This window comes from Mauremys mutica, chromosome 16 (assembly GCF_020497125.1).
Source record: "Mauremys mutica isolate MM-2020 ecotype Southern chromosome 16, ASM2049712v1, whole genome shotgun sequence".
In the NCBI taxonomy this organism is placed as follows: Eukaryota; Metazoa; Chordata; order Testudines; family Geoemydidae; genus Mauremys; species Mauremys mutica.
Genome location: NC_059087.1, coordinates 7,947,252 through 7,972,692, shown reverse-complemented (window position 1 = coordinate 7,972,692; position 25,441 = coordinate 7,947,252). Strand labels below are relative to the sequence as shown.

The 25,441-nt window shown below is 46.3% G+C and overlaps 1 protein-coding gene across 6 annotated transcripts in view; it reads right to left on the bottom strand.

Annotated features, from left to right (window-relative positions):
• Positions 1–7,634: 7,634 nt before the first annotated feature.
• HIP1R (huntingtin interacting protein 1 related) overlaps positions 7,635–25,441 on the bottom strand; it is a 57,164-nt gene continuing 39,357 nt past the window's right edge. For all 6 annotated transcript variants that reach the window (XM_044989968.1, XM_044989971.1, XM_044989970.1 and 3 more), the window contains exons 16-32: positions 24,982–25,098; positions 23,983–24,084; positions 22,464–22,658; positions 21,386–21,533; positions 20,502–20,588; positions 19,476–19,583; positions 17,970–18,106; positions 16,071–16,181; positions 15,749–15,807; positions 15,276–15,306; positions 15,082–15,144; positions 14,323–14,423; positions 13,442–13,547; positions 12,366–12,489; positions 11,347–11,408; positions 10,564–10,761; positions 7,635–9,878 (exon numbers count right to left, since the gene is read on the bottom strand). In XM_044989968.1, the coding sequence (XP_044845903.1) occupies positions 9,831–9,878; positions 10,564–10,761; positions 11,347–11,408; positions 12,366–12,489; positions 13,442–13,547; positions 14,323–14,423; positions 15,082–15,144; positions 15,276–15,306; positions 15,749–15,807; positions 16,071–16,181; positions 17,970–18,106; positions 19,476–19,583; positions 20,502–20,588; positions 21,386–21,533; positions 22,464–22,658; positions 23,983–24,084; positions 24,982–25,098 (1,797 nt within the window). In that variant the 3' untranslated portion in view covers positions 7,635–9,830. The remainder of the gene's footprint in view (positions 9,879–10,563; positions 10,762–11,346; positions 11,409–12,365; positions 12,490–13,441; positions 13,548–14,322; positions 14,424–15,081; positions 15,145–15,275; positions 15,307–15,748; positions 15,808–16,070; positions 16,182–17,969; positions 18,107–19,475; positions 19,584–20,501; positions 20,589–21,385; positions 21,534–22,463; positions 22,659–23,982; positions 24,085–24,981; positions 25,099–25,441) is intronic.

Here is a 25,441-nt window from a genome sequence, read left to right as displayed (position 1 = left end):
AAGACAGCTTTCCAGGGCAGCAAAACTTGTCTCCGAGGAGACCAACCAATCAGTTGTTTAGAAAGGTTGTACTGGCAACCCCCGTGATACAACAGAGTCACTGTTTAGACTAATCTTCCATCATGTGACTCCAGGAGGCAGGATACTTAATCCAGTCCTGGCTAGCTATATCATTTGGTGCCCAATTAAAGCACCACAACCTCATATTCCCAATCCCTCCTGAACCTGCCCACTCCAAACTGGATCAATGATATAGAAGCAGAGTCCAAAATGGGTCTGTCTTGCTCTCCTCTCTTGTCTGGGGGTTTCTGTGTTCCGTCCCTCATCTCCCAGTGTCCTGAAGCTTCTGTCATTTCTCTTTGGCTGGAATGATTCATGAGCTGTCTTCCTCTAACAGTGGTAATAGAACTTTTTAGAATAATAGAATATAGAACATAAAATAACTTGTTTTTCTATCCAAACCATGATTTTTCAATAGGCTGTTTTCCTCCTAACCCTTGGTAGTTGCTAGCAACTACTAGGAAATCTGATCAGGAAATCCTTTGGTCTAAAAATAGGACTTTTGACTAGCCCTCCCCTTAGGAGTTCAGAGGCAGCAGATTGGTCAAAATTCTTGGCACCTGAACAGTTCCTTAGATAAGCCTGGAGAGCGCTAATAGAGGGGTAATTTTATAAGTTGTGAAACACTGTGCAGTGGTTTTGTTTGCACAATAAGTATGGTCTCTCTAATCTAGTGATGATACATGATTTTAATAAACTAGCATATTTGTCTGTCTTAGTATTACGTTCCCATTGCAGCCTGATTTAAGCATGGTTAATTGTAAACCATTTGTCTCAAAAGAATGTTCTGTTCCATCTGTTGGTATTTGATGTGTGGTAACTGTATTTGAATGGTAAGCATAAATCTGCAATGGAAGTGTGTATTGCTTGAAAAACTAACCTCAGGTCTAGGCCACAATGTTGATGGTTGTATACAGTAAATTTGTTCTTAGAATCAGAGGTGCACAAACTCTAAACAGACACTCTTGCATTAGATTTTCTAAAGTTTTAGAAAAAGCAGCCAGGTAGATTTTACCCTTAGCAGGTGCCAACTTACAGAGGAGCTCTTAAGTTTCAGTTTCCTGCTACTTAACCTGGCTATGGGGATAGATCTTGTGCATCCTAGATACTAAACTTTTGAAGGCTGACAGTGTGTGGAGAAAGGCCTACACATTGCTCCTGTTTTCATGCAGAAAAACTTTATACTGAACATAGTTAAGACAATATAAATATGGAGAAGTAAGACTCCCAAGTCTACTTAGGCACCTGAGCCATAGGAAGAGCAGAAGAGACACTTGGGGATACTCCCCCAAAATATCTGCCACTTTAAAAGCAGTATTAAGCAGAAACTCAGCGCAAGTAAACTGATCCCCAGCTATGGTTAAGAAGTCTTTCCCTTAGAATACTGTTCCGTTAGCTGCATCTTGGGGATGCAAGGATTGGGGACAGGATTTGAACACACTTCTTCCTGTGCTGCAGGAAACTGGCAGTGTTGAAAGCTGGGAATATAAAAGGCTTTGCTTTCAGTGCCTTTAAATGATATGGCCTGTGTGGGGGAGGCGGAATCAAGAAGTTGCAGTTCCTAAGCACTGGATTTCTAGGAAGTTGGGACAGTGGCTGCAGTTTGAAGACTGTTAATATGTAACTTCTAAATAAGTCTGTTAAAAGCATTTACTCTGAGATCCAAATAGGCCATCCAGGAAGTTGCCAAATGTTTGGTAAGTTGAGAGTGATATTTATTCTGCATGGACAAATGTTTCTTATGTGGTAATCTTTAGTGGTGAAAAATGCCTTATGTTAACTCCTGGAGGTGGGGGGAGACACATTGGTTGCCTAACTCAGGCTGGTCTTTAAATATAAGACACAGGTGTAATACCATTAAAACTGAGATCAGCATGTCATTGGCATACTGGCAACCCTGCGGATATTATAGAGCGTCTGTTTCCAGCTAGCAGTTGTGATCTATCATGAATGTTCACGGTGGTGAGAAGTTTGTGTGCACACCCTGTTCAGCTCTCTATATCCTTTGTCACCAGAAATTATTATAGATTCACCACTTTTGGTACTAGATGATCAATTATTTTGGCCTGTGTAAAGAAAACTCCTAGTATCAACTTCAAATTCAAAACACCCTCCAGCCCCACACCCTAGTTTATCCCACCCCAATCTCGTTTTTTCCCCACACTTGCTGTGGAGGGTTCTGTGTGTTTGCTTAATTTCTCTAAGTATGTGGGTTATAATATATATTTTCATGACTTTGGAAGCTCGGATTTCATTGTGGTGATTCAAGGAACTGGAGCCAGAGTCACAAGCCTACATTTTTAATCCACCGCTGGGCAGCATAGCTCATATTCTAAACTCCCTCTGACCCCAAATCTCTCACCAATGCAGCCTAAAACAATGACACCTACAAAAAAGCCAGGCCCCAGATCTTCTCCATCTCTCATCTAGAGGCACCTGTTTTTTAAACTACCATCTCCCAGTTTAGAAGTGGTTGAAATAATTTTCCATTAGGAACGGTCCAGGGATGACTTTCCCTTAAAGGTCAAAATAGAATATTTTTTCTCTACACAAACCATAACTCATCTAGTTGTTTCTCCCCTAGAATTTTGTAGTGGCTACATGCTAACATTAGCATAACAGCGTCTAGTCTGGAAGGTAGGCTGTTGGGCTGACTCTGCCTCTAAGATCAAAGGCACCAGAATGGTCAAAGTTCTTGGTATCTGAAGAGCTCCCTGAAAGCCTGGCAAGTGACGAGAAGGGAATTGGTAAGCCTAGCAAGTTGTGAAACAATGTGTGGTGAATTTGTTTGCAAGTCTGGTCTCCCAATACACTAGCTGATGGTAAATGATTTTAAATAGAGTAGCAGACACTTTTCTTGGTATTGTGTTCCCATTATGGCTTGCTTTCAGCATGGTTAATTGTGAACTACTAATGTTTCAAAATAATTTTTTTGGTGATGCCATTTGGATGTTAACTGTCATATCTGAATGCAAAGCATAAAGCTGCCGTGAAAATGAGCTAGGCCACAAGAGTTGGTGGTTGTGTACAGGAAGTTTAGGGGGGTTGTGTGGTAAATATGTCCCTAATCTGATTATCAAAAGCATAGTAAAATCAACCAGGTAGATTGCACACTTAGCAAGTGCCAATTTATTTTGAGCTAAGAAAAATTCTCAGTGATGGAGGGGATAAGAAGTGTGGTCTGAATTTTGAACTGAAGACTATCTACCTACCTTCCAACTATTTCTAGTAAGAAATAGTGCAAGTAAAATACAAGTAAAATTTTCTATTAAGAAATATTTCAAAATATTTTTACTTGTTACATTTTCCTCTTTTTAAAGTAATTTGTATAATGATGACAGGACCATTCAGGGATACTTTGTCTAAAAAGGCAAACCTGTACTGTGCAAATTAAATACAAATTAAGCTGATGCAATTTGCTGTCAGAAAACGATGCATTATCACATATGTATGTGGCTGATGTGCCTTAAAAATCACTCTTTGCAATTGGGCCAGTAAGACTATGAACTTACCTTTCAAATCAATGGCCATTGCTTAACTCTTTTGATTAAGGGCCCTAAAAGGCATCCTTTTTTATAAAAGATTTTTCAGCGAGTACTCTAGAAGGTTAAAGGGTGGTATCTGCTATTTGTATGCTTAATTGCCCTCAATGGATGATGGATTTTTAAAAATACGCTGTCAGGGAATCTTGTATTAAGTCAGTTGTAACAATCTTGTAACTGAACTCTAGCTGCTTAGGGAAAATGTTCTTTCATAAAGTATGTGTGTGTTCAAACTGGTTTGTGGTTACTGATATGCTTGACTGTTGGCAGTGTTTGAGGGTGGAGGAGGAAGAGAGCTTTGGAAGGTTGAATCCTTCTTTCAGAAACCCAGTTGACACTATACTGATCTGTCTGGGTGAGATGAGAAATGCAGGTGATATTTCAGTGTCTCCCAACTGTTTTTGTTAAAAAACGAGTAGTTTCTGTTGTAGATAGGATGTTTAGAACTATACTAATCTGTACTCTTTATAATGAAAGAGAGATTAAAATACCATTGGCAAGTAGGAGCCTATATAAAGGGATGGCTCAATTCTCTTGTCAAAATGTTCTTTAATATACAGTGGTGTGATTTTTTTTTTTTGCTACAAATGGCAAATGCTTCCTAAAAATAATCTACGTTAAGGAAATGTCTTTATAACATAGAGTGGGCACTGAGCTTAAATTGAGAGGTGTAACTTGATTTTAGAATGTAGGTAGCATTTAAAATGTGGTTTTGATGGTTTTTACTTCTGCTGACATTTGTATGGAACTTTGTAAATAGTGACCTTGGTCACTTTACCTGTACTGTGTAGTTAGTGTTTTTTTAAATAGATTATAAACGTACTACAGCAATGAAGATGGACTTGCCATGTTTATCCGTAGGGTTCTTTAAAAATCTCATTTGTGTACACTATCGTAGTTCTTTGAACATTCAGCAAAATGAGCTGTGGATAGACAAATGGTGATGAGTTGTTGTGGTTCTAGTTCTGCGTTAGCCAAAGTGTGTATTCCTTGGAGGTATTCGCTGTGTTAATTGGCTTTGCTCTTCTTGTGAATAAATCATTAGCACTGTTTGTACATATGTTGAAAGCAACTATGAAACTGAAGAACTACCTTCCCCTTTTTGTGCATAGTGTGACAAGTCCACTACCTGTTCTTTCTCAGACCTTAAAGGATGAAGTTCAGGATGGAGTGAAACTGAAGAAAGCTAAGAGGTATTGGATTTACCTGACATAGTGCCGAGAACCCAATAAGTATAATTATGACTAATCTGTCAACACTACTTAGCATATTAAAATAATAAACTGGTTTGTAAATATCTCCCCCTCCACACGCACTTTAAGGATGTAAATCTTCCAGGCGGGGTGGAGGGTACTCAGTACAGCTTGATGCATTAGACATGTTACTTGCTTTGTCAAATGACGCACAAGATTAACACCAAAAACCCTATTTCAAAATCTGTATACATTTCATACAGGGAAATCAGACTGGGGCAGCTGGAAATCGGAAGAGTCTCTAAGCAGGTTTTAAACTCACTACACTTACAGTGGTATTTGTTTCTAATGTAACATACTATAAAGGTTTTATTTGTGCTGTATAAGAATGGAATTGTTAGTGGTTAAGAGACCACTAGTTCATTTCAATAAATAAACTAAATTCCTTTGGTGTTTACTTTTTCTTTGGAATGGGTGATCTGTAATTGTGAACAGTTTCAAGATTACATTCAGTAAATGAATAGAGTGGGCTCTGCCTTGGGCAAATTTCTCCTTCAATGACTTGGATATTTGTCGGGTGATTTATTTTTTTCCAGAAAAAAATAGGATTACAATTTAATCAGGTGAAAATAGTAATTTAGATGATTAGAGGCAACAGTGCAATATCCTCTTACACATGAAGCAAAGTCGCTTCTATTCTATCTAATTTTGTGATAGTTCTGCAGGAACCAAAAGCTGTTCTGAATACGGGTTCAGTCTTTCACCCCTGGTGTGTGACTTCAGGATACATCTCAGTCCTGCAGAAGGGTTGTGAATGATTTGAATAAATAAAACCAGGGGCAGTAGCTCTCTGGCTGCCTTCCAGTGCTGAGTCCTGCAGCAACAGGTAAGGAAAGGAAGCTATAACCAGTCCTGCCTGAGGCATTGTCTACTCTATGCAGGGTTGGTATAGCTGTGTCGGTCCCATTACCTCCACTAGACTTTTTTTGCCAAATCTTTCTCATGATAGCTACTACTGTTTTGGCTCTACAAGTGGTAGTGTAACCAAACTGCTGCTGCAGTGCAGCGCTGACAGAAGGGCTAAAAGGCTTTGTTTAAGGGTTTTCTTAAATGGCTTGAACTTTGCTCATTCTCTTCTCCTGATGCAAAAATGTAACTTGTAATTTATACAAGCCAATCTGAAGGATGGCCCCTTACGTTACAGATTTTGAGATGTGGATAGGATCTTAATTCCAGCATGTTTAATTGCTTTTCCTAAGGTCCTTCCATGTTGTAGGCTACACGTGTGGATTTGACTGTGTGGAGGTGTTGGAAACTGAAGGCCTGAGTGCTAATTTTGGCCCTGCTACTAACTTGCTTTGAGACAAGGTGGGGTGATGTAAAATCATTTATTGGACCAACTTCTGTAGGGGTGAGAGAGAAGCTTTTGAGCTACACAGAGCTCTGATATCCTGGGACCAAAATGGCTACAACAGCACTGCAGTCAGCAAGCTGCTTCCCGTCTGCCATTGTTTTCCTTGCAGATGAGACACCACTTGTTGAGGATTTTATTGTGCAGCATTTTGAATCTATAAAGACCTAGGTCCAGTCTGCACAGTTATTAAATCGTGACGGCACGAACCTTTTTCCGAACTCGGAATAAGCCAAGCTGTTCTAGAAGGGGAAGAATAAGAAGGGATGAAATAAGGGGGTGGTGTAAACTTTCAGAGGTTAATAGACTGCGATGTACCCTGCCATTAGCATTTATTTCGAGTTTTGGTTGGGCCTTCAAGCACCCAAACCCAACATTGAATAGTTGCAGAAATGAAGCTCTACTCTCCCCATCTCCTAAAACACGGCTGCTGTACCGGCGGCCTATGCAAAGAGTGCAAGTGTACGAGCTGTATGTGGCAAGGTGCGTGTATGCAGCAGGGTGTCTATTTGCTCAGACATGTTGACATGCTTTAGACCAACGACAGTAACTTGGCAACACTGGGTCAGTTTTAGACCAAGTCTCCCAGGGTTGGTTTGTTTTTCCCTAAGATTCTCATTAATTGCTGACTTCAGCGGCTATGAGCTGGAAGGCTCCTGTCCAAAGCCACAGGCTGCCATCTCCCTTTGAGCTCTTTGTGTGCAGCCTCACTTTCACCTAAAGGTGCCCATCAGTTCCCTGTTTCCAATGTGAGGGGGTGCCCCTTATATCAACGGGGAACAGGCTGAGAGTCCCTTCCATGTGAGATTTCCAGCAGTAGCTCTTCTCCCCTACAACTACCCTTCCCCTCTCCCTTAACCATCTCTCCATGTCCTGACAATCCTCTGCTGTGTCTCCCTAAATATTTGTCCTTCAAAGATGCTCCTAAGCTCTCAGCCCCTGAGCCAGAAGCAAAGAGGAGATGTGTCCAGTTAGGAAAGGCAAGGAAATGAGCTAGCTCAAGCATCAGCTGCTCTGGCCTGGTGCTGCCTCACCTCCACCCAGACAAAAGTTCAGGGCAAGGCAAGGCAGAGACTGATACTTATCTGGGGGACTGGGATGTCCTAGTCTCTTTTGAGGGGTATGAATATTTACTAAACATTAGTGGTTGTTTAGGTGCACGTGATCAGGAGCGGGCTTTCTGTGCAAACCAAACAGTCCCAACCAGCTGCAGTGTTTTAAGAAGGGCCAATTGCCATTTCCAACGCTAAAAATAATTGAACAGAGTGGGGGAAAGTGTGAACAAGAACTTGGTTTTCAAGAACGCTTCCTTAATCATAAACCCCACCCAAAACTTAGCTGTTATCTGCATTAACTTGACTCATTAGCAGAACCTGCCCCTTTGTTAAACCGGCTCCCCCTTCCCTGGCACAATTTATAATAGAGATATTAGACCCAGGAACACATTTTATTGCTTGTTTGAGATTTACAAAAGAGTACAAAACCAAGCTTTCCTGCTACTAAAATATAACAAACAGATTTCAGTATAAAAGTCTTCAGTTCTCCTTTTGCTGTGAGAGTTCCATCATGTAGTCTTGTCTTCACACTGAAAAGTTGATAGCAAGCAACCGCTGTATGTCAGTACTACCTTTAGAAGTGATTTGTGGTGTGGCTGTCTACATGGACATACCTTCAATTAACTGGGGCAGGGTGCAGTGACAGGCCTAGTTGTCACCTGGATTCACTTCAATTATCAGAAATCTTGGTTCTGAATGGTCAGATTCCTTAACTGAAATCTTGAAGTGACAAAACTCACTATCCCGGAAGTAAAAAGTGGTTTCAGAAGACAGAGCAGCCAACATTTTCAACCTGGGGTGTATTGCTGCATAAATTAACCGTATGCATCCGCATTTGAAATGCTGAGTACAGGGCTCTGCGAACAGGGCTTAAATTCTCATTGAGTATTTCCTGGAGCTCTGCTCCAGCTGAATTTAAGCTCTGAGAGTGAGAATTCATTATAACATACAGCAGGAGGAGTCTATTTTTTGTCAAAGAATAGTCAAGGTCCAGACTCCAGAGAAACATTTTTTCACACTGCAGTAACCATAAGTAAAGATTTCAGGGTCCGTTCAAAAGTGTCTGGCGGTCCACATTTGGTTAGTGGTTTGCCTACTGACTCCCCCTGCAGTACAGCATCAGACCACGTTACTGCCTGTGCCATGCTCTCAGCAGTGGAGGAGGCGAAGTACCAAATCACTGGTGTGGGGGGAAAAAAGGCCGGTGCATGGCTCTATGCTGCTGATCAAACAATGCATGAAGACAACCACACTTCCAGTTTAGAAGCCTGATGTGGCAATGTGCCAGTGACGTCTCCCCTACAGTAGAGAACAAACAGGATGGGAAGTGGGAGTTGAAGCCGGTTCCAGGCTCTCCCTAAGCATTCTGTACTGAAGAGCAGTCACACATTCCTATATACATCACTTCCTCGGGCCAGAGAGACACTGTAGGTCTAAAACATTTCCATCTAGTGCCTGCAATCCCAACAGTGCAGCACTGGGCTAGGGCGTGAGACCCAGGACCTGAAACTGACTTCACAAACGAGAGCTACAATGCGCTATAGTGAAGGTGACTATGGGCCATAAACAGCAAGAAAGGCAAAAATATATATATAATTTAAATAAAATGTTCTCAAATCTAAATGTTACTAGGAACTCAGGGGAAGGAATTTTTATAGTATTTAAACCAACGGTGTCTCTTTAAATTAACATCTCCCCAAAATTTCTTATTGCTGCAGACTTTCTACCAATAATTATTGCATGGATATTATACACCAAGATTAATTCTGATAATTCTTAACTATAAACAGTGAAACTATTCCCCTGACCTTGAGCCATTAATAAGAAAAAAGTTTGCACCCTTATTGCCATCATATATATTAACTAGTTCTCCCCTGTATGAGCCCTGTTCCTTTAAAAACATTTAAACATTGACAGTTTAAAACTAAATGATGCCTCTTCCTTTGAGTACTTACCCATGCAGAGACATCTGTTACCCTTTCTCAGCCTGCCACATTGTTAAAGCAAATGGCTGCAAGAAAAGAGCAACTTCCTACTTTAAAAACGTTTCACATTTCCTTAAAGTTTGTACACTACAGTAGTGAGATACACCTACATTTACTTAAGATTCCTATTGCTGATAAATAAAAAAAAATCAACTAGGAGAGCTGCTCCAATCGCTTTCTGTATAACTGATGTGCCACGTGGCATCGTTAGCATTGCTTTAGTAAACGACAGTAACCCAATTGTTCTAGTGACAGAAAGGAAGTGTAAAGTCATGTTATTCTTCACATGTGGCAGTCAGGAGAACCAGCTGAACAACAACAGCCTGCCAGCTTGAAGGCAATTCTTGGGTTAATCCAGTTAGTATCTGTTTAAAACACAGATAAAACAGCTTTGGAATGCCTACATCATGGTACGTGGAGCTCTTCCTAGACTCCCTGTGAGGGGAAACGTGGTGCCCGCACCGTCCGAGCCTAGCAGGAATCCTAGCCCCCACCACCAAGACGAAGTGTACTGTGGCTGGAAGGCGAATGCAGCAGCCTGTGCCTCCTCTTCCTTTTGTGCTGAATCAACTTCTGTATCCCCCCTAGAAATTTACAATGCGGGCCTGAAAAACGCCGTCATGCTGCTCCAGCTAAAAATGCAATGTGGAAAAAAAACATTAATCAGTTTCATTGGTAAGAGGCATCATCATCACCAGTGCGAATGGCAACCACCACAGCTGGGTCCTTTCGACAAAGCAGTAGTGAAAGAGCTGTCAACGTGCCCTCCTGCCCCATTCTCCGAACCGCAGTAACCATCATCACAAGGGGAAAACTCTGCCCTTCGTCTGGAACTTGACTGTAGGTTGTGTGGGGCAGGGACCTACCTAATTCCATCTCTAAGACCCACCTAGCCCACCTCTGCACTGGGTATAAATAATAATCACTGGTCTCCCAGAGGGCAGGTGCACTGCTGCTCCATTTCCCCCGCGTCAGAATTCCTGGCTAGCTGGCAGGACTGACAGAGGCGCGCGCACACACCCACCCACCCCTTATTTGTATGAATCCCACCAGTTTATGGATTGAAGTGCATTGGGGACTATTCATGCTGAAAACAGAGTGCAGGCAGCAGACAGGGTGTTGGACTGGGCTCAGCTCTGGGAACTGCAATTCCCATGTTCTAATTCCAGCTCTGCCACTGACTCGCTGTGTAGCCCCAAGCCTGTTGCTTCATGTGGCTGTGCCTCAGTTTCCCCCTACATCAAACAAGGATAAATAAGACACAGCAACCACCAGGGGTGTTTAGTTAGCGGAAGGGGAAGGGATCAGAGCGAATACCTCACAGTCCTGTTTTAGGGGGTAGGCAGGTTTCTGAGCCAGTGGTGGCTTCTTCAAGATGCTCCGCCTTGGAGCCACAGCTAGTTTCCCCTCATCTGGGTCTTCATACACTCCAGCCAAAGCATAATGCTTCTTCCTCAGCTCGCCGAGACGAATTCGCTCGTTCTCCAGCTTCTTCTCTAGTTCCAGCACCTTCACCTGCATAACAAGAAGCCCTTTACTCTCTAACCCCAAGTGCTGGGTGCACAGCGCTATGATCCCTCTAGTCAGGCGTCAGAGAAGGGGACCATTCTCCCATCACATTATGGTGTATGACGCTCTCGATCATGGCTATGTTCTTTTCCAGGTCTGTAATGGGGCCGAAAGCTCTTAACAGTATCACAGGGATCTCCTACCCGAGAAATGCAGCCACTTCTGGGGTAGAACGTGGCAGCCATTCTGCACCAGGATCACCATACAACAAGGTTAACCTTAGAGTGAGCTTTAGGAGGGGATGTGATGAAGACATTTCTGCTGTTGAACCACAAACTGAATTTTAGGCAGCTTCAGTGTCCCATCCAAATTCAATCTTGGCTAATACATTCTGCTATATACGCCTATTCTAGCAGACTGAACTCTTTGGCAACAAGGTCAGTTATGTCCCGTTTTATTGCTGAAGATTGGCTACACAACACTGTCTGCTTAAATCCATACCAGAGATTCTCAGAGACTAGTTCTGAGAGTTGCTAGATCAGTAAAAGGAACCTAGCCCTGTTTGCTTATTCTCAGCAAGGGGTGGCATACCTGCGTCTCCATTTCTTCCTTCTTCAGTTTGATTAGCGACATGCCAGAGAAGTCCATAGTATCTTGTGAGGGGAGAGAGAGGGGGGGTTATCCTGTAGCTTACAAGGATCATGTCCCAACAACGATACAGAACAGAGCCAGCTGGACACATACACTCACTCAGTCCAAATAGGTGGGGAAAGTGCTAGTGTAACCCACTGGTGAGTGTGTTGCTGACCATTTCTCTGTGCCCAATCCACAGCTGATGCAAGTATGTCTCAACCCCAGGCGCAGAGCCATGATGACTCGAACTAGAGCAATCTCTAACAGCTCACACTTTTAGCTTTGGAGTTCGATCCCCAGTGTGTCAGCCAGGATGGCTGCTGTCACACTAGTTCCCTGGAAGGGACCCAAATATTTATGGGAAAAGACTGAAAAATTTGATCCTGTAACAGCTACTTTTCTCCTAGTCCCTGTGGAAGTTATTAGAAATCACATCCTATACTGTGTCTCCATTATAGAATATTTCACATTAAATGAATGCTAAACTATCCCAAAAATTATTTTTAGAAGTTCAATCACTGAAATGTTTTAAGGAACAATTGCAGCTGGTAGTTGGTGTGAGACTGCAAGATAATGATACTCAGCTCCTCCTGGCTGCATTGCAATTTGGGCCTGTAATTCACAGTCAGTAGTTCAGGCCTGCCTGAATGTTTGGTGCCTAGACAAAGCCCTTAAGATGGCCCTGTGGAGGTGCAGAATAGATGATGGTAAAAATGACTGAATGTGCTTCCCAGAGGCCAAATAGAGGCCTAGGTCTCTGCAGGCCAAGAGCCCAAAACCCCAGAATGTGGGAATCCCATAGCACTTAACACTGATCCACCTTTATATTCTCCTCCCACCAGCCCTGTACGTGCACTTAGCAGAAAGCGTATAAATTATCTGCTCATTTGAAATGCACATGAACTGACACTTGGAGTCGGTGTGCGAGTCATGGATATTTCTGCACTGAAACCCCCAAGGCTCTGTTTACACCTCACCTTTGTCTTCAATCTGCTCTTGCCCGGACTTAGTGGAAGCCACAACATTGGCAGCCATTTCATTTACGTTGCGGGAGCACTCCTGCAGCTTGCCCAGGTTCCTGCTGTTCTTATCGGCTTTCACCTGCAAAGATCAACCAAGTGTTTTCAGGGTTACCGAGCCACAAGGGAAATGCAAAGAGACGCCAGTTTTTTGTATATATGCAAACACGCTTCCAAATGTGTGTGTGAATGGAAACCTGAACTCTTCAGATTCTACTCAGAGCTAAAGAAGACACAGCTAAGCTGCGGAAATGGAAAAGGGGCAAGACATCATTTGCTTTTGTTTGAAAGACTCTGGTTAGACACTGCATCAAGCAGGCTAGGCCCAGCCTCTAGGTTTTGTTTTTAAAAGGTTATTAGAAATGGTTTCTTATTTTGTTCATTTAAACATTCCTGCAGCAGCATGCTGCTAGGCCATGAGACCCTGAAGATGAAATGTACTAGAAGCAAGTGTGAAATTGACTAGTTTATTTTCATTGTCCAGTGTGACCAAAATAAGTGAACTAACAAAGCATCAGTGGTGAAAAATAAAACAAGCTTTTAACATACTTTTAGTTTTAATCAACTGACGTCACAACACAGATAAAATAACCCAATATCCATCTACCTATCAATCATTTTTAACCTTTCAAAACCTCTTTTGTCCATATACATTGGAAAGGTGGCAGAAAATGGAATATACATCATCTCCAGCACAGATGTCTACAGTTATTTATTCTGGGGTTTTGTGTTGGTATCAGAACTCTTGCTACAGAGTCAGCTCGAAAGGAGAGGCAAGAAGGTTTTGTATCCTCTTTTCAGAGGCCAGCCCTTCTGGAGATGAAGGATTCAACATCTCACTTTAAACAAAAACATAATTAAATTGAAAAGTAATAATTCCTCTCCAAAAGGGAGTTTTGCTTAGCTTGCACTGATTCTGAAGGGGAGGCAGACCCCCCCACATTGATGCCTAGATGTGTCCCCACCAGAACAACAGAGGAGACACTTGTCACAGCTTTCACCTCTTTCTTATGCATTTCTGTTCAAAAGTTTACCTTGGATGCAGCCACCAACTGGGCTGTGCTGGCTGCAATCTCATGGGAGCAGACGATCAGTTCTTCATATTTGCCCGTATGCAGAACCACTCTGTCTGCAGATTCTCTAGAATATAGATCAACAGTGAAGTCTGATCAGAGAAGCCTGACATAAATTTAAAGTAGGGAAGTGCAAAGCTATTTATCCTTCAAACTCTGCATGTGGCTTTAAATAATTGCTTGCAAAGCTTTTCTTTGAAAGGGTTCGTGTATAGAGGAAACGTGCTAAAACCCCAGAGTCTAGAAGTACTTGAAGGGTGTAAAAACCAAGGAGGAAGGGACGATTAGAGTGGTCCTGGATTCAGGCTATCAGAAAACAAAACTTCCTTGCTGTGAAATGTATTAGTCTGTGGAATATTCTCCCACAGACGCAATCCTACCATTCAAGCCGGTCAGAATGGAGCTCAGACTCCTGGCAGGACTGAGCCCTACATTATTACCACTATTTCAATCGGGGTAACACCCAAAATGTGTTCAATATTTGCTAACAAGAGGAAGCAAAATCCTTCTCCTGAGACAAACCTTACAATCTAACATCTGTATTATTAGGGGTCGATGACAAGGGGAAGGTGGGGCAGCAGACCGGGAGACAACACTAGCTGTTCAATTGATTGAGGGGCTTGGCTCTAGAGAACTGGGATCCTAACCCATATAGTCTATTTGGTCAGCTCTAAATTCAGTTGCTAGGAAACCGGAGCGCACATTGGTTACAGGTTACAGCATATACAGGGGTTCTGTACACCCATAGTGCAGCACATACTGAAGGAAACCTCCTGTGCAGTGCCTGAGAAACATTTCCAATCTGTGACTATTTAAAACCGACAGGCATCGCAGATACCTACACGAGCTGTGTGGCTCCCCATCCCACAGCTTTGGAGGCAGAGATCAAGCCTTCCGTCCAACGGGAGTTCTTAGCATAAAATTCTTGTGTCGTTGCTGCCCCCTGTTGTCACGAAAATGTTAGGTTGCATTTAATAGGACACACTTTGCATCAGTTTCTAACTAAGCAATCAACATATCAAAATAGATGTCACATTTTCAAATTGTTCTTAAAAGTTTCAGCTCCCTTGAATACACCATGCACCCGGGGCACTGTGGTCAAACAAACTTATGCGACCAAAAACATAGAACATGCAGGTTAAATTTTCCCAAAACCGTGAGGCTCCTAAATCCATATCCAGGTACCTACCCAGAAGTGGCCCAATTTGCAGAAGTGCTGTGCCCAAAGTCAGTGGGAGCTGCAGGCGCTCCACATCTCTGACAAATCAGGTCACATTCACTTAAATGCCTAAATCTATAATTCTAGGCCCCCCAGGATTGAAAATTTTGACTTCTGTTTAAAATAGACTGGATTGGGTCGTCGTCATCCTCTGTACATTGACCAGGCTTGTTAAGATGAGCGCAAACATCTCCTATAAAAGCACAGGTTATGGATGCCTTTTTCAATAAACACCCCATGTTTCACAGCGTACAGTCTGTTTAGAAACTGTGACGTTAGGTTAATGTTTGTGCAAGTCGAGGAATTTTTGAAAAAAATTCCTCCAATATTTCATGTCAACCCACAAAGAGGAGTGGCTGTATGATCCCAAAGGGAGCCTTACCCTTCCACTTTCCACAATCTCTTTCTGTAGGTTGGTGGATGTCATTACGAGAAGCCTAATAGCCTGAAACAAATCAAAGCAGACTCCATTGTTTTACAAGGATTTTATAAAGAGCGATTGCTCAGCCAAGCATTTTAAGTTACACCACATATTTCCAGGAATTTTAATGTAGGTTTAATATCAGAAATACCGACCTTCATCAGATCAGTGCAGGAGTTCAAAATTCTGTTGGAAACAAGGAGAAAATATTTAGCAAGTTTGATTGAGGGAACATCTTCCGTGTGATTAACATAAAATGGAAATTAAACCAGATCAAGGGGAACCTGGTTTGAGGGACCCCAGAAAACAGCTTCAAAACAGATGCAGCAATGTACAGTACGTGTAGTTTTGCAGTAAAATACATTTTAGCCCAGCATGTTATATTGGCGACATGCTTTCTCCCCACTCTGCATGAGATAACGTTTTGCTTGAACATAAGAAATCCAACCGTGCTGCTGTTGGTGATGGAACAAGGCACACGAAAGGCAGGCTTGTCAACAGAGACACCACTACACAGACGGCTTCATTTGAAGAGAGCTATGTCCTCAGTAACAGCTCTTCCCTTCAAAAAGGGACGCTCCAGATCCCACACGTGCTAACTCCCCTTTAGTTGATACTTTTTACTCACCTCTCGTTCACTTCCAGTTTAACGCCGGAGCTTTTATTTCGGGCCTGATTCATCATCTCCTGTTGAGAAGACAGGAAGAGGTGGTTAAAAACTGCCACCTGGTTGGCTGTGGTAGGAAAAATAAAGGAAGAGGGTTTCCCTTCATGAGATCCTGTCAAATGAACTGACGTGGTCAGGTCTGAGAATTCTGGATCCCTGTCTGCCTCGGGGGCCTTGATTCAAGTGTGACAGACACGCAGCTCTACTGGGACTCAGGCCAGAAGTCTCACACAGATTGCCAATTTTTCTCTGCTAGACACAGAGTTCACGGTCTTCACCTCACCTCTATCCTTCTGACAGCATCTTCAATCGCTGCTGAGGTGGAGGACATTTCCTTATCAACCATATCACCCAGCTCTTCTTGCTTGATGTCTAAGCTTTTAGGCCTCAGCTCCTGGCAAAGGGAAGAAAGCGACGAGCCAGCGTGAAATCAGGCGCCAGGATAAAAACTTTCCCAAAGATTTCAAACAAACAACTAGCAAGAATCTCTCTTTGGCCTGGAAAGAGCAAAACCCCAAGAACAAAACTCTCCACAACGATGAAGAGCTGGGAATGATCCAGGTGAACCTGAGTCTTGCAGTAAATATATCAGAGGAATCTCAGAGAGGTTCAAAGGGTCATAAAGGAAGTTTGATTTTCCATGTAAAGAAAACACTCCAAAACCAGGGACAGACCTGCACTCAGGCAGCAGAAGTGTTGCGGTAGCTTTCCAGAGCACGCGGAAGGCAGAAGAGCTCGTTGTGCTAGAAGTTAGTAGCATATTAATGTATAATGCTAGTGGCGATTTTGGGGCAGGAGGGTGTATGTGGGTTTGCACATTTTTCATGGTTTCAGGGAGCCATTTACTGGGCTAAAATAACCTGATCTGGTCTAAGGGTATTTCCACTGAAATGCTCCCCACGATCATGTTATTTCCACCCCTATAAATGGCTCCTGGAATTAAAACAAAGCACACAGGGAATTAAAAAAAAAATCAAATACAAAAATTGAGATATTGGACTTTGATCAGGTTCCTGCAGAACCCAAATGCACAGGAGAGAGAGATTCAAATGAGATCTTAGGTCAGGATTGTCCCCCAATCTGCGCTTGTACAGCCCCCAGCACAACGCAGCCTGCTCCCACAAAAATACAAATAGCATGAATGTGTCAAGGCGCCAGGCTCTCAGCGATGCCTTCACCAACATTACATTCATTTGGGGGTTGTTTTTTTAATCTAAAAAGAAAAAAATAGTAATTTGTTCCACATTAATATCTAGACCAGATCATAAAGAATGAGACATGAAACCAATTCCAAAAGAAAGTTTCCTTTTTCCGGCCGGGGCTTGGACTGCTGGACAATAATTCAATACACACTTAGCTTTTAAAGTGTTACCAAATACAAACACAGAACTCCTGCCCCGTGACTGCAACAAAAAGAAATGAGAGGGGGTTTAAGGAAAGAGGTGACGGGCTAAGGGAGGTTGGAATACATCACAGCTCTGGATTTATGGCGCAGAGTAGTGAGAAGGGAAGGGCAGCCATGGGTGGAAGAGAAGCGAGTCCCTCCTGCTAGCGCTCACCACAGTGAATGCATAATTGCCTGCCAGTCTAAGACACAATGGTGGGGTCCTTTGGGGGCCGGCTGGTGGTACCAAGAGCAAATGCCCATCAGGATGAGACTTGAGGAGGGAGATGTTCTGGGACCTGGAATAGTCATTTCTGAAGAAGGTAAAAATGCCATGTCTGAAACCCAAGCCACCCCCCAGCCTCGGGTATAACAAGCTGGAAGGATCCGACAGACTTTCCAGCAAGAGAAAAAAGTGAAAGGTGTTAAGCTCCTGGCTGCTAAGCACTAATCTGCACTCATCGCTAGCCAGCAGAAGCCACATCCCTGCAGAGCAAAGGCTTAACTTTGCTGCTATAAATAGAAACCAGGAAACCACCTGGGTCTGCCGTGCAAGTCAACAGTGGCAGAGGAAGCCATGGGGCACCACTTGCGGACGCTATTTTGTTTCCATCTGAATCATCTGAGCATCCTCCTACTTGCATGTCTCGGCCCCAGTGGGTCAAATCCTTTCCTGGTGTGGCTCCTCTGGATTGGCTGGAGTTACACCCAGGGTGGATTTGTCCCAGGGCAATGATGTGTGGCTAAGACGAAGTGCTCCTCCACGAGTGTATCCCCACGCCGAGGATCACCCCCTACCTGGCCCAGTTGAAGGATGCCCTGTAGAGTTCTCCTCACGTCCTCCGGGTTTGCCTGTCTCAGCAACTGCTTATCCTTCAGCTCGTTCAGATACCCCAGACTCCGATGCCCACAGGCCCTGCAGGTTTCAATTAATTCTGACAGGAGAAAGAATCTCAGTTATGGCAAAGGATTAACAAATATGTAGGCAGTTTGTTTCCTTTGCGTGAGGGGGTATGGTCTAGTGGTCCAAGCACAGGACTGGGGGCCAGAAGGTCCTGAGTTCTAATCCTCACATTGACACACTGACTCCCTCTGGGCCTTCTTCCTCAGACCAACATTTGTAAAATGCTTTGAAGAATGTGATCTTAGTGCCAAGTATTACAGTGGAGAAGAGAAAACAAACAGGAAAGACCACTAGCCATAGGAGAGAGTCAGGTGAACAAGCAAGGCAGGAAATAGGGAAGTAGCATGGCCTAGTGGCCAGAGCACTGGACTGGAGCTTGGAAGAGATGGGTGGCTGTGCCATTAACTCGCTGCGTGCCCTTCAGCAAGTAACATTGTTTCTTTGGGTCTGTTTCCCTGCCCACTCTTTGTCCATCTTGTCTAGTTCAAAAGGAAGCTCTCTGGGGCAGGGACTCTCTCACTACATGTTTGCACATTGCAGCGCTGATATAGCTAGGCGCTAGTGTCATACAAAATAAGGGACAGCCTGCTTCAGGGAAGTCTTTGCATTCATCCTTGGCAAAGAAGGAAGATTGCCCATAACATTCAATTAGTGCATGTCTGGACCACAGAAAGGAAGATCTGCTGAAGCCTGCGCCACATTTAGTAACTGTAGAGAGGCACTTAGTCAGATCTGCGCTCTCCAGCCCTAACCACTACATAGTGAGTCACTCAAAACCCCTCCAGCAGACACGAACCTTCCTGCTCATCATCAGATGTGCCCCTCACCTAGCAGCACAAGAAAGTACCAGCTGCACGTGCACATCCTCTTTCTATCAGCCAGGCACCGAGAGCAACAGTGGGTCCTGCCACACTCCCGCATTCCATGTGGGTTGGGTGGGCCCCCAGAGGCAAATGGGGAGCGGGTTGTTTTCAAACCTGCACCAACCTCTGGCATCTGCTGATTAAGTGAAGCTGGAAATCTGGACATGTGTTGAGAGCAGGGGAGAGCCCGTGAACTTGTCACTACAAGGCATTAGATGTCTTAGCTGGCTGGGTCTCAGTCCAGTGTCTGCATCACACAAGCTACCAGCACCTTTGGCACTAAAGGGCACCATGCTGGCAGAGAGACCAAGGCCTGACTGGACCATTGAGATCAAAGTCCCCTGTTCCCTCTAGGGCGATCTCGCACATCAGGCTGGAGGCACCTCAGCAGGGTAGTGGGGGGATCCTGCACTGGCCCAGGCTACACCGTGGCTGCTCTGGGAGTAAACAGGACACAGGGCTGCCCGGCTGGTGCGAGTCCTAACTGCGCCAGAGTTTTTGAAAGCGCCTAAAGCCGGCTTTGGGTTCATTACTCACTGTCGGCATGGTCAGTGGGTGCCATGTGGGACGTGGCACTGCCATTCACGATGGTGTCGGCAGTCAAGTGAGCAAACTGGGCCAGGGCCGCCACCAACCCAGTGGCATCTAGAGGAACAAAGAGAGACAGGCCGCAGGGTGAGCACTGGACACCGATGCTCTCATGCAAAGGTCTCTGCGCCAGCGAAACGTTTCAGGGATCACTCTAGGCGGGAAGTTGCTTGCTTCTCCTCCCCTACGCCAAGCGTTTGTCAGCGACCCCCAGAGCAGTGTCCGAAGCACCAATGCTCAGAGCTGGGACACACGGTGAATCGGTAACTGCCTGACGAGCGCAGAGCAGTCCACACACAGACCTGGGAGCCAGGGACTCCTGCACCCTAGTCCGAGCTCCAGCACCGACTCACTGGGTGACCCTGCGTAAAATCACCCTGGCCAGCCTTTGCACGAACAGGAGCCTGATGTCGAGGCCAAAGGGACGTCTGCACCTAAGTCACTCGGCACCCGTGGGAGCCTAAATATGAATTTAGGAGGCTGAACAATTTTGGCCTTAATCCCTCCAAGTCTCAGCATCCCCCAATCTGGGAACACTAATCCTTAGCTCCCAGATAGAGAGGCTGGGACTTGAATACCCTGAACACAAGAAGAGCCTCATTCGTTAATTCATGTCATGTATTAAAATGCGCCTGTCAGAGCTCTGGGCTCGCAGAAATGACAGCGTAGGACCAGCACATCCCACGCTCCCCAACCCACCCACAACCAGAAAGTTTCCAGCGCGCTCAATGCCCAACTCCCCCAGCCTCTCAGCACCCCAGGGTATTGAACATGGCCCGTTGCCGTGCGATTTCTTTCTTTATTTACACCCCACGGATTTCACAGACACATTAAGCACACGGAACTGTTCAGGTCTGGACCAAATTGCGGCGACCCCGCCCGAACTGCCTGGTCTGCCCATTTCAGACGTGCCCTTCCGCGGGACTGGCCTCAGTGCCAGCTTCCGATCCAGACTCACGGCCCAGGCGCCTTTACCTGTCATGTTGGTCACATACTGCCCGTGCCCATTCTCCAAGGAGTGCACAGACTCCAGTGCTGCCTGCGCCCGGCTGATGAGGTAATCTGCAAAGACACCAAGGGTCGAGTGAAGGCGAGGAAGGGATTACGTGGGACATGGGCTGAACTAGGCCGCGTACCTGTCTGAACAGCCCAAAGCCCTGGAGGGTCTGGATGTTGCAGCTAGGCCCCCATCAGGGGAATTAACCTGTTCCTGGCTTTGCGGGCCTGGCTTAGTTTGACTGCATTCGTAAGCGAATACCTCCGAGTACTGAGCAAGGAGTCGCCATCCATCGGGGGCCTTTTGAGAGCTACACTTATTTTGCGATGCCTCCTGTTTATGAAGTCCAACACTCCTTCAGCCGTGACCAAGCTGCTGCTGACCTGAGTCCCCTGGGTCAGAAAGCCCTGCGGCTATTCGGTGCGAAGAGCCATTTCCAGACCTGCATCTGAGCCCGGCATCTAAGCCTGGGCACCCACAAGGGCCCAGAAAGCAGAGCTAACAAGCTGTTCTGCCGCGGCTCGGCTGGCCAGATGGGGGCCGAGGGTGGGATCAGCATTACCTGTCCCTTCTACAGGGGATCTTCCCGCTCCTCGCACTCCAACAGGTGTCCAGCTGACTAAGCCAAAGGGGGCGTTCAAGCAGTATTAGGGTCTGACTCACGAAAGAAGGAAAATTCACCCCAGGGAAAGCCAAGGAGCCCAGAACCCCTCAGGCTCAATATTTAGCCAAGAAGACAGTGCCAGGGAGGCTTATGGGGCAGCGTCACCCACCTGCCAGGGAGAAGGCACAGAGCCAGCTCGCATCTGCAAAGCTCGGCTCTCCCTGGCTGCCAACAGCCGTCGGCCGAACAGTTCCCTACCTGGAGAGCTGGTGCATCGGACGTGCAAGGGGTCGTCCAGCTTGGCAATGGCGTCTTGGATGATGTTCTCTGCCTCCTTCACCGTGCCCTGGAGCATACCAAACTGGTCATCCAGAAGCTTCTGCTGGAGGCTCTGCTCCTGGTTTTTCTGTGGGTTGTAAATAAACGACATTACACATGCTGCAGGGTCTCGGAGTCCCTCCCAGCCTGCAGCTGTCCACCTCTGCAATAATCATTTCCCATCTGCAGTGCCCTTCCTCCCAGGGTCTCAGTGGGCTTTACAGAGAGTGCTCCAGAGGCTGGTGGGAAGTATTCCCTCCATTTCACAGATGGGAAAACTGAGGAGAAGAGGTAACGTGACTTGCCCAAAGCCACACAGGGAGCCCAAAAGAGAATCTAGGGTCTGTCTACACTGCAATTAAAACCCCGCGGCTGGCCCGTGCCAGCTGCCTCGGGCTCACAGGGTTCAGGCTAAGGGGCTGTTTAACTGCAGTGTAGATGTTTGGGTTCAGGCTGGAGCCCCTCTTCCCTCCCACTCCTGCCCCACACCCACACGGCAGCCACACTACGCTACCCTCCAGGAGAGGGAATGAGAAACCCCTGGCCTGCTGAGGCCTGGTTATCCGGCATGAGGCCCCTGAATCTTGGGGATATTCAGGAGGCAAAGACGGCCTTTCATTGCAGGATCATACGAAGCCCAAATTAATGGCAGAGTCAAGAACAAACTCCCAGTTCACTGCTCTGACCGCTGGGCAATACACCCTCCCAGAAGGGCAGAGATGTGGAGGGGCTTTGTTTATTGCTGGCTGCAAATCACCTGGAGCTCTGCCCATGAGCGAAGCTGTGTCACTGCAAGTGACCATTCAGGCTGTAAGGGGTTCGCCACGTCAGCCACGTGACATTTGCAGTCTGACCACAAAGTGGTTTCTTTGGCATTAGATAGATTCATTCCACATTAGCTAAGCCTCCTGCCTGGCTCTTTTCTCTGCATGCGCGTCGCTCGAGGCCCCAGCAGGTTCCAAGGGATGCTTGGGAAAGGGGCTTCTGCCCTGAGACCCTAAACATTTCTCCCCAGTACCTTTTCCATGAGTTTCCCCTGCAGCTCCCTGATTTCTTTAGCACTCCTCTCTGCCTCCTGGTTCAACAGCAGCTCCTTCTCCTGAATCAGGCCCTTTACAGACAGCAGCTCACACTCCTTCTCGCTCACCGACTTCCTCAGCGAGTCCTTCTCAGCATGCAGGGCTTCCACTTGGGAGTGGAGCTCAGAGCCAGCCTGAAAACAAAGCAGGAAGAGCCAGGGTCTCAAAACTACTCTCTCACAATCCAAGCCCTCAGCACAAATCTCTGCCTGCTCCACTAGGCACCAGATGCCAACTAACCCGCATGACAACCGATGCCAGCCTGGGCCAGCCAGCCATGGGGGATTCTTGGCCTTCTAAAGAGCTGGGAAGGAATTTAGTGCTTTAGAAAGCGATGAGGGACCCCTCCTGTTATCCAGCAGCAGGGCAAGCTTCCCTCAGACTGTTCTCCTGGAGAGACCAGCACAGGGGGTGGTGTGAGATCACCATGGCCTTGGCCTCTCAACTAGTTAGCACCAAGTCCAGTGGTGGTTTCTGTGAAGAGGACATGCACCAAGAGGGAACGGGCCTGGGACCCACCAAATTCATTTACACACAGGCCACTGGACAGCCAGCCACAGCCACTGGAGTCAGGGACCTGGACATGAAAGATGTTTAGCCCATGATGAATCCCCCGAGCCAGCCCATCCCCACACAGCATCTGGGGGGAGATTCTGTGCTGCTCATCTCAGAGGTGCAGCACAGAACTCCCAGCCCCAGGGCAAGTCGGCCTACAGGAGCTTTACGCCACCGTTGTGACCTCTGAATCCTGGGCTGCTCCAGGGCTGGCCTGGCCTCCGCTGTAACTTGGGATGGTCCTGGGGGGGGTCTAAGTTACAGCAGACTCCCAGGGCTGCCTCATGCAGTACCTCAACCCAGGCCCACTCTGCTGAGACTTGCAAAGGTGGGCTCAGGAAGGCACCCTAGAGCTGTCCTACACAGGACTGTGCTGTGGAACTCCGCCCCTTTATACCATTCCAGCCCTTTTATTCGCAATAGAGGGGTTGGCACAAGGGTGAAGCTCTCGCGGTTTATCCATGTTCCTTATAACTCCAATTCTGCAAGCTGAGGTCCATCGACAGCCTGCGCAGCCTCTGCAGTATGTTCAGGTCGCCACCTGGTGGATCGTGCACTCGGAGAACCTGGTTTTAATGAGCATGGGGACGGGGAGAGGAGATCTCCAGGATCTGAGTGGGAGCAGCTGCCTGGTGCTCTGTGGGTCTGAAATGCTGCCTAAGAGGAGCGGGAAGTCTGCCAATGTATTGTGTGGTCATCTACACAAACGCACAGGGGCAGGCATCCTTCATTTCCTTCTCCAGCCTGTCACAAGGATGCCAGAAAGGCTCCCACAGTTGAAATGCTGCACCGGGCACTCTCTTACAAGCAGGATTCTGCTTGGAGACCAATTCCCAGAGGTGCTCAGCACCTCAAAAAGGCAGTCCCCTTCGTGGGCGCGTTCCTACCATCTGGGCCATGTACCTGCTTGGAATGGCTGAGCGAACTCTGAATCTGGGTCAGCTCTTCTTTCTTGGCTTCCAGTTCTCTCTTCAGCTGCTCCATCTGCAAGGTCTGGTCTTCAAGCTACATTTGCAGACAGACGGGAATCAGAGAAGGCATCAGGATAGCTCTCCAGTTTTACTTCTGTGCCCACTTAGACAATGGCTTTCTACAGCTCTGCTACCCAGGGGGCCACGGGCAGGGCAGCCCGACTGCTTAAAGAAACAGGAGCTTACGTTTTCCAGAAGTGACTAAGGATTTTATTTGAGAGCCCTCGGCACGTTCTGAATACCAGACCCCTTTACAGTGCCAAGCTGGGCTCCCATAATCTTTAGTCACGTCTGAAAATTTAGACCCACCCTGGAGATTTCATGGACAGATGGACAATGACTCTGGAGGAGATGTGAGTGAAATGTGCCTATAAACCACCTGACTGCCAAGGAATCTGGGCGGCGACAACCTGAGTGATGCAAACCCAGGTCGTTAGGAAGGGTGTGAATCACTAATTGCCCCTGAAGGCAGAGGGCAGGCTATGTACCGGACACAAGGATGAGTACTCGACTGTGCATCCATCACACACGCCATGGGCTAGTCGCCGTGGGCTAGGCTTGGGGAATTTCAGTCCCATTCGTTCAGGCAGCTATGCTGGAAAATACAAATGTCAGGGGCTGATTTTTCAGAGCTGCTGAGCGCTCCCAGCTTCCATTGACCTCAAGGTTCAGGGCAGGCTGCTGAGGTGCTGCAGGTGCTCAGCACCTCAGAGAAATCAGGCCAGAGATGATCACTTGATCTCAACGCAGCCCCTTATTTTGTGGCTGCCAAACCAGCGCGAAGATGCCTGCGTGTGTAGGAGCAACACAGCTCTACACCCAATTTTTTCAGGTACAAACACGTGCACATTCATTCCTGCAGGAACAAGATCAGCCCTCAAGGCTATTTTGGTCAAAACCAGGGCAGAGCTTTGGGCAGAAGCAGACATACCTTCATCTCCGACTCCCGCTTCACTTGCTCCATCTGAAATGCCAGCTGCTCTTTGACACGAGCCACTTCTTCCTGGCTCTGCTGGGTGACTGTTAGCTGCTTGGCAGTATCTGCATTCTGAGCACAAGAGAGGAGGATTGGAGAGTTGTTTCGGTATATCGGGGATGGGGAACATCCAAGCACCACTGCTAGGGTTGAAAGCATTTCATGGCTCATTCAATCCAGTCGATTCAAATTCCAGTTTCCAAATTCCTCATTCGATCCTTTGCCTCTTTACAGGCCAATGAGCCCTGGCAGGATCTGTATTTTGGACAGCACCTTTCATACAAAGTACATATCCCAAAATGCCGCAGGTAACAGGAAAAAAAGAAACTGACAGGCCCGAGAAAAGATAAAGGGGTCATGGAGAGACGTAGAAAGACTGCAGATGGCAGGAAGGGAGTCTTGAATTAACAGTGTC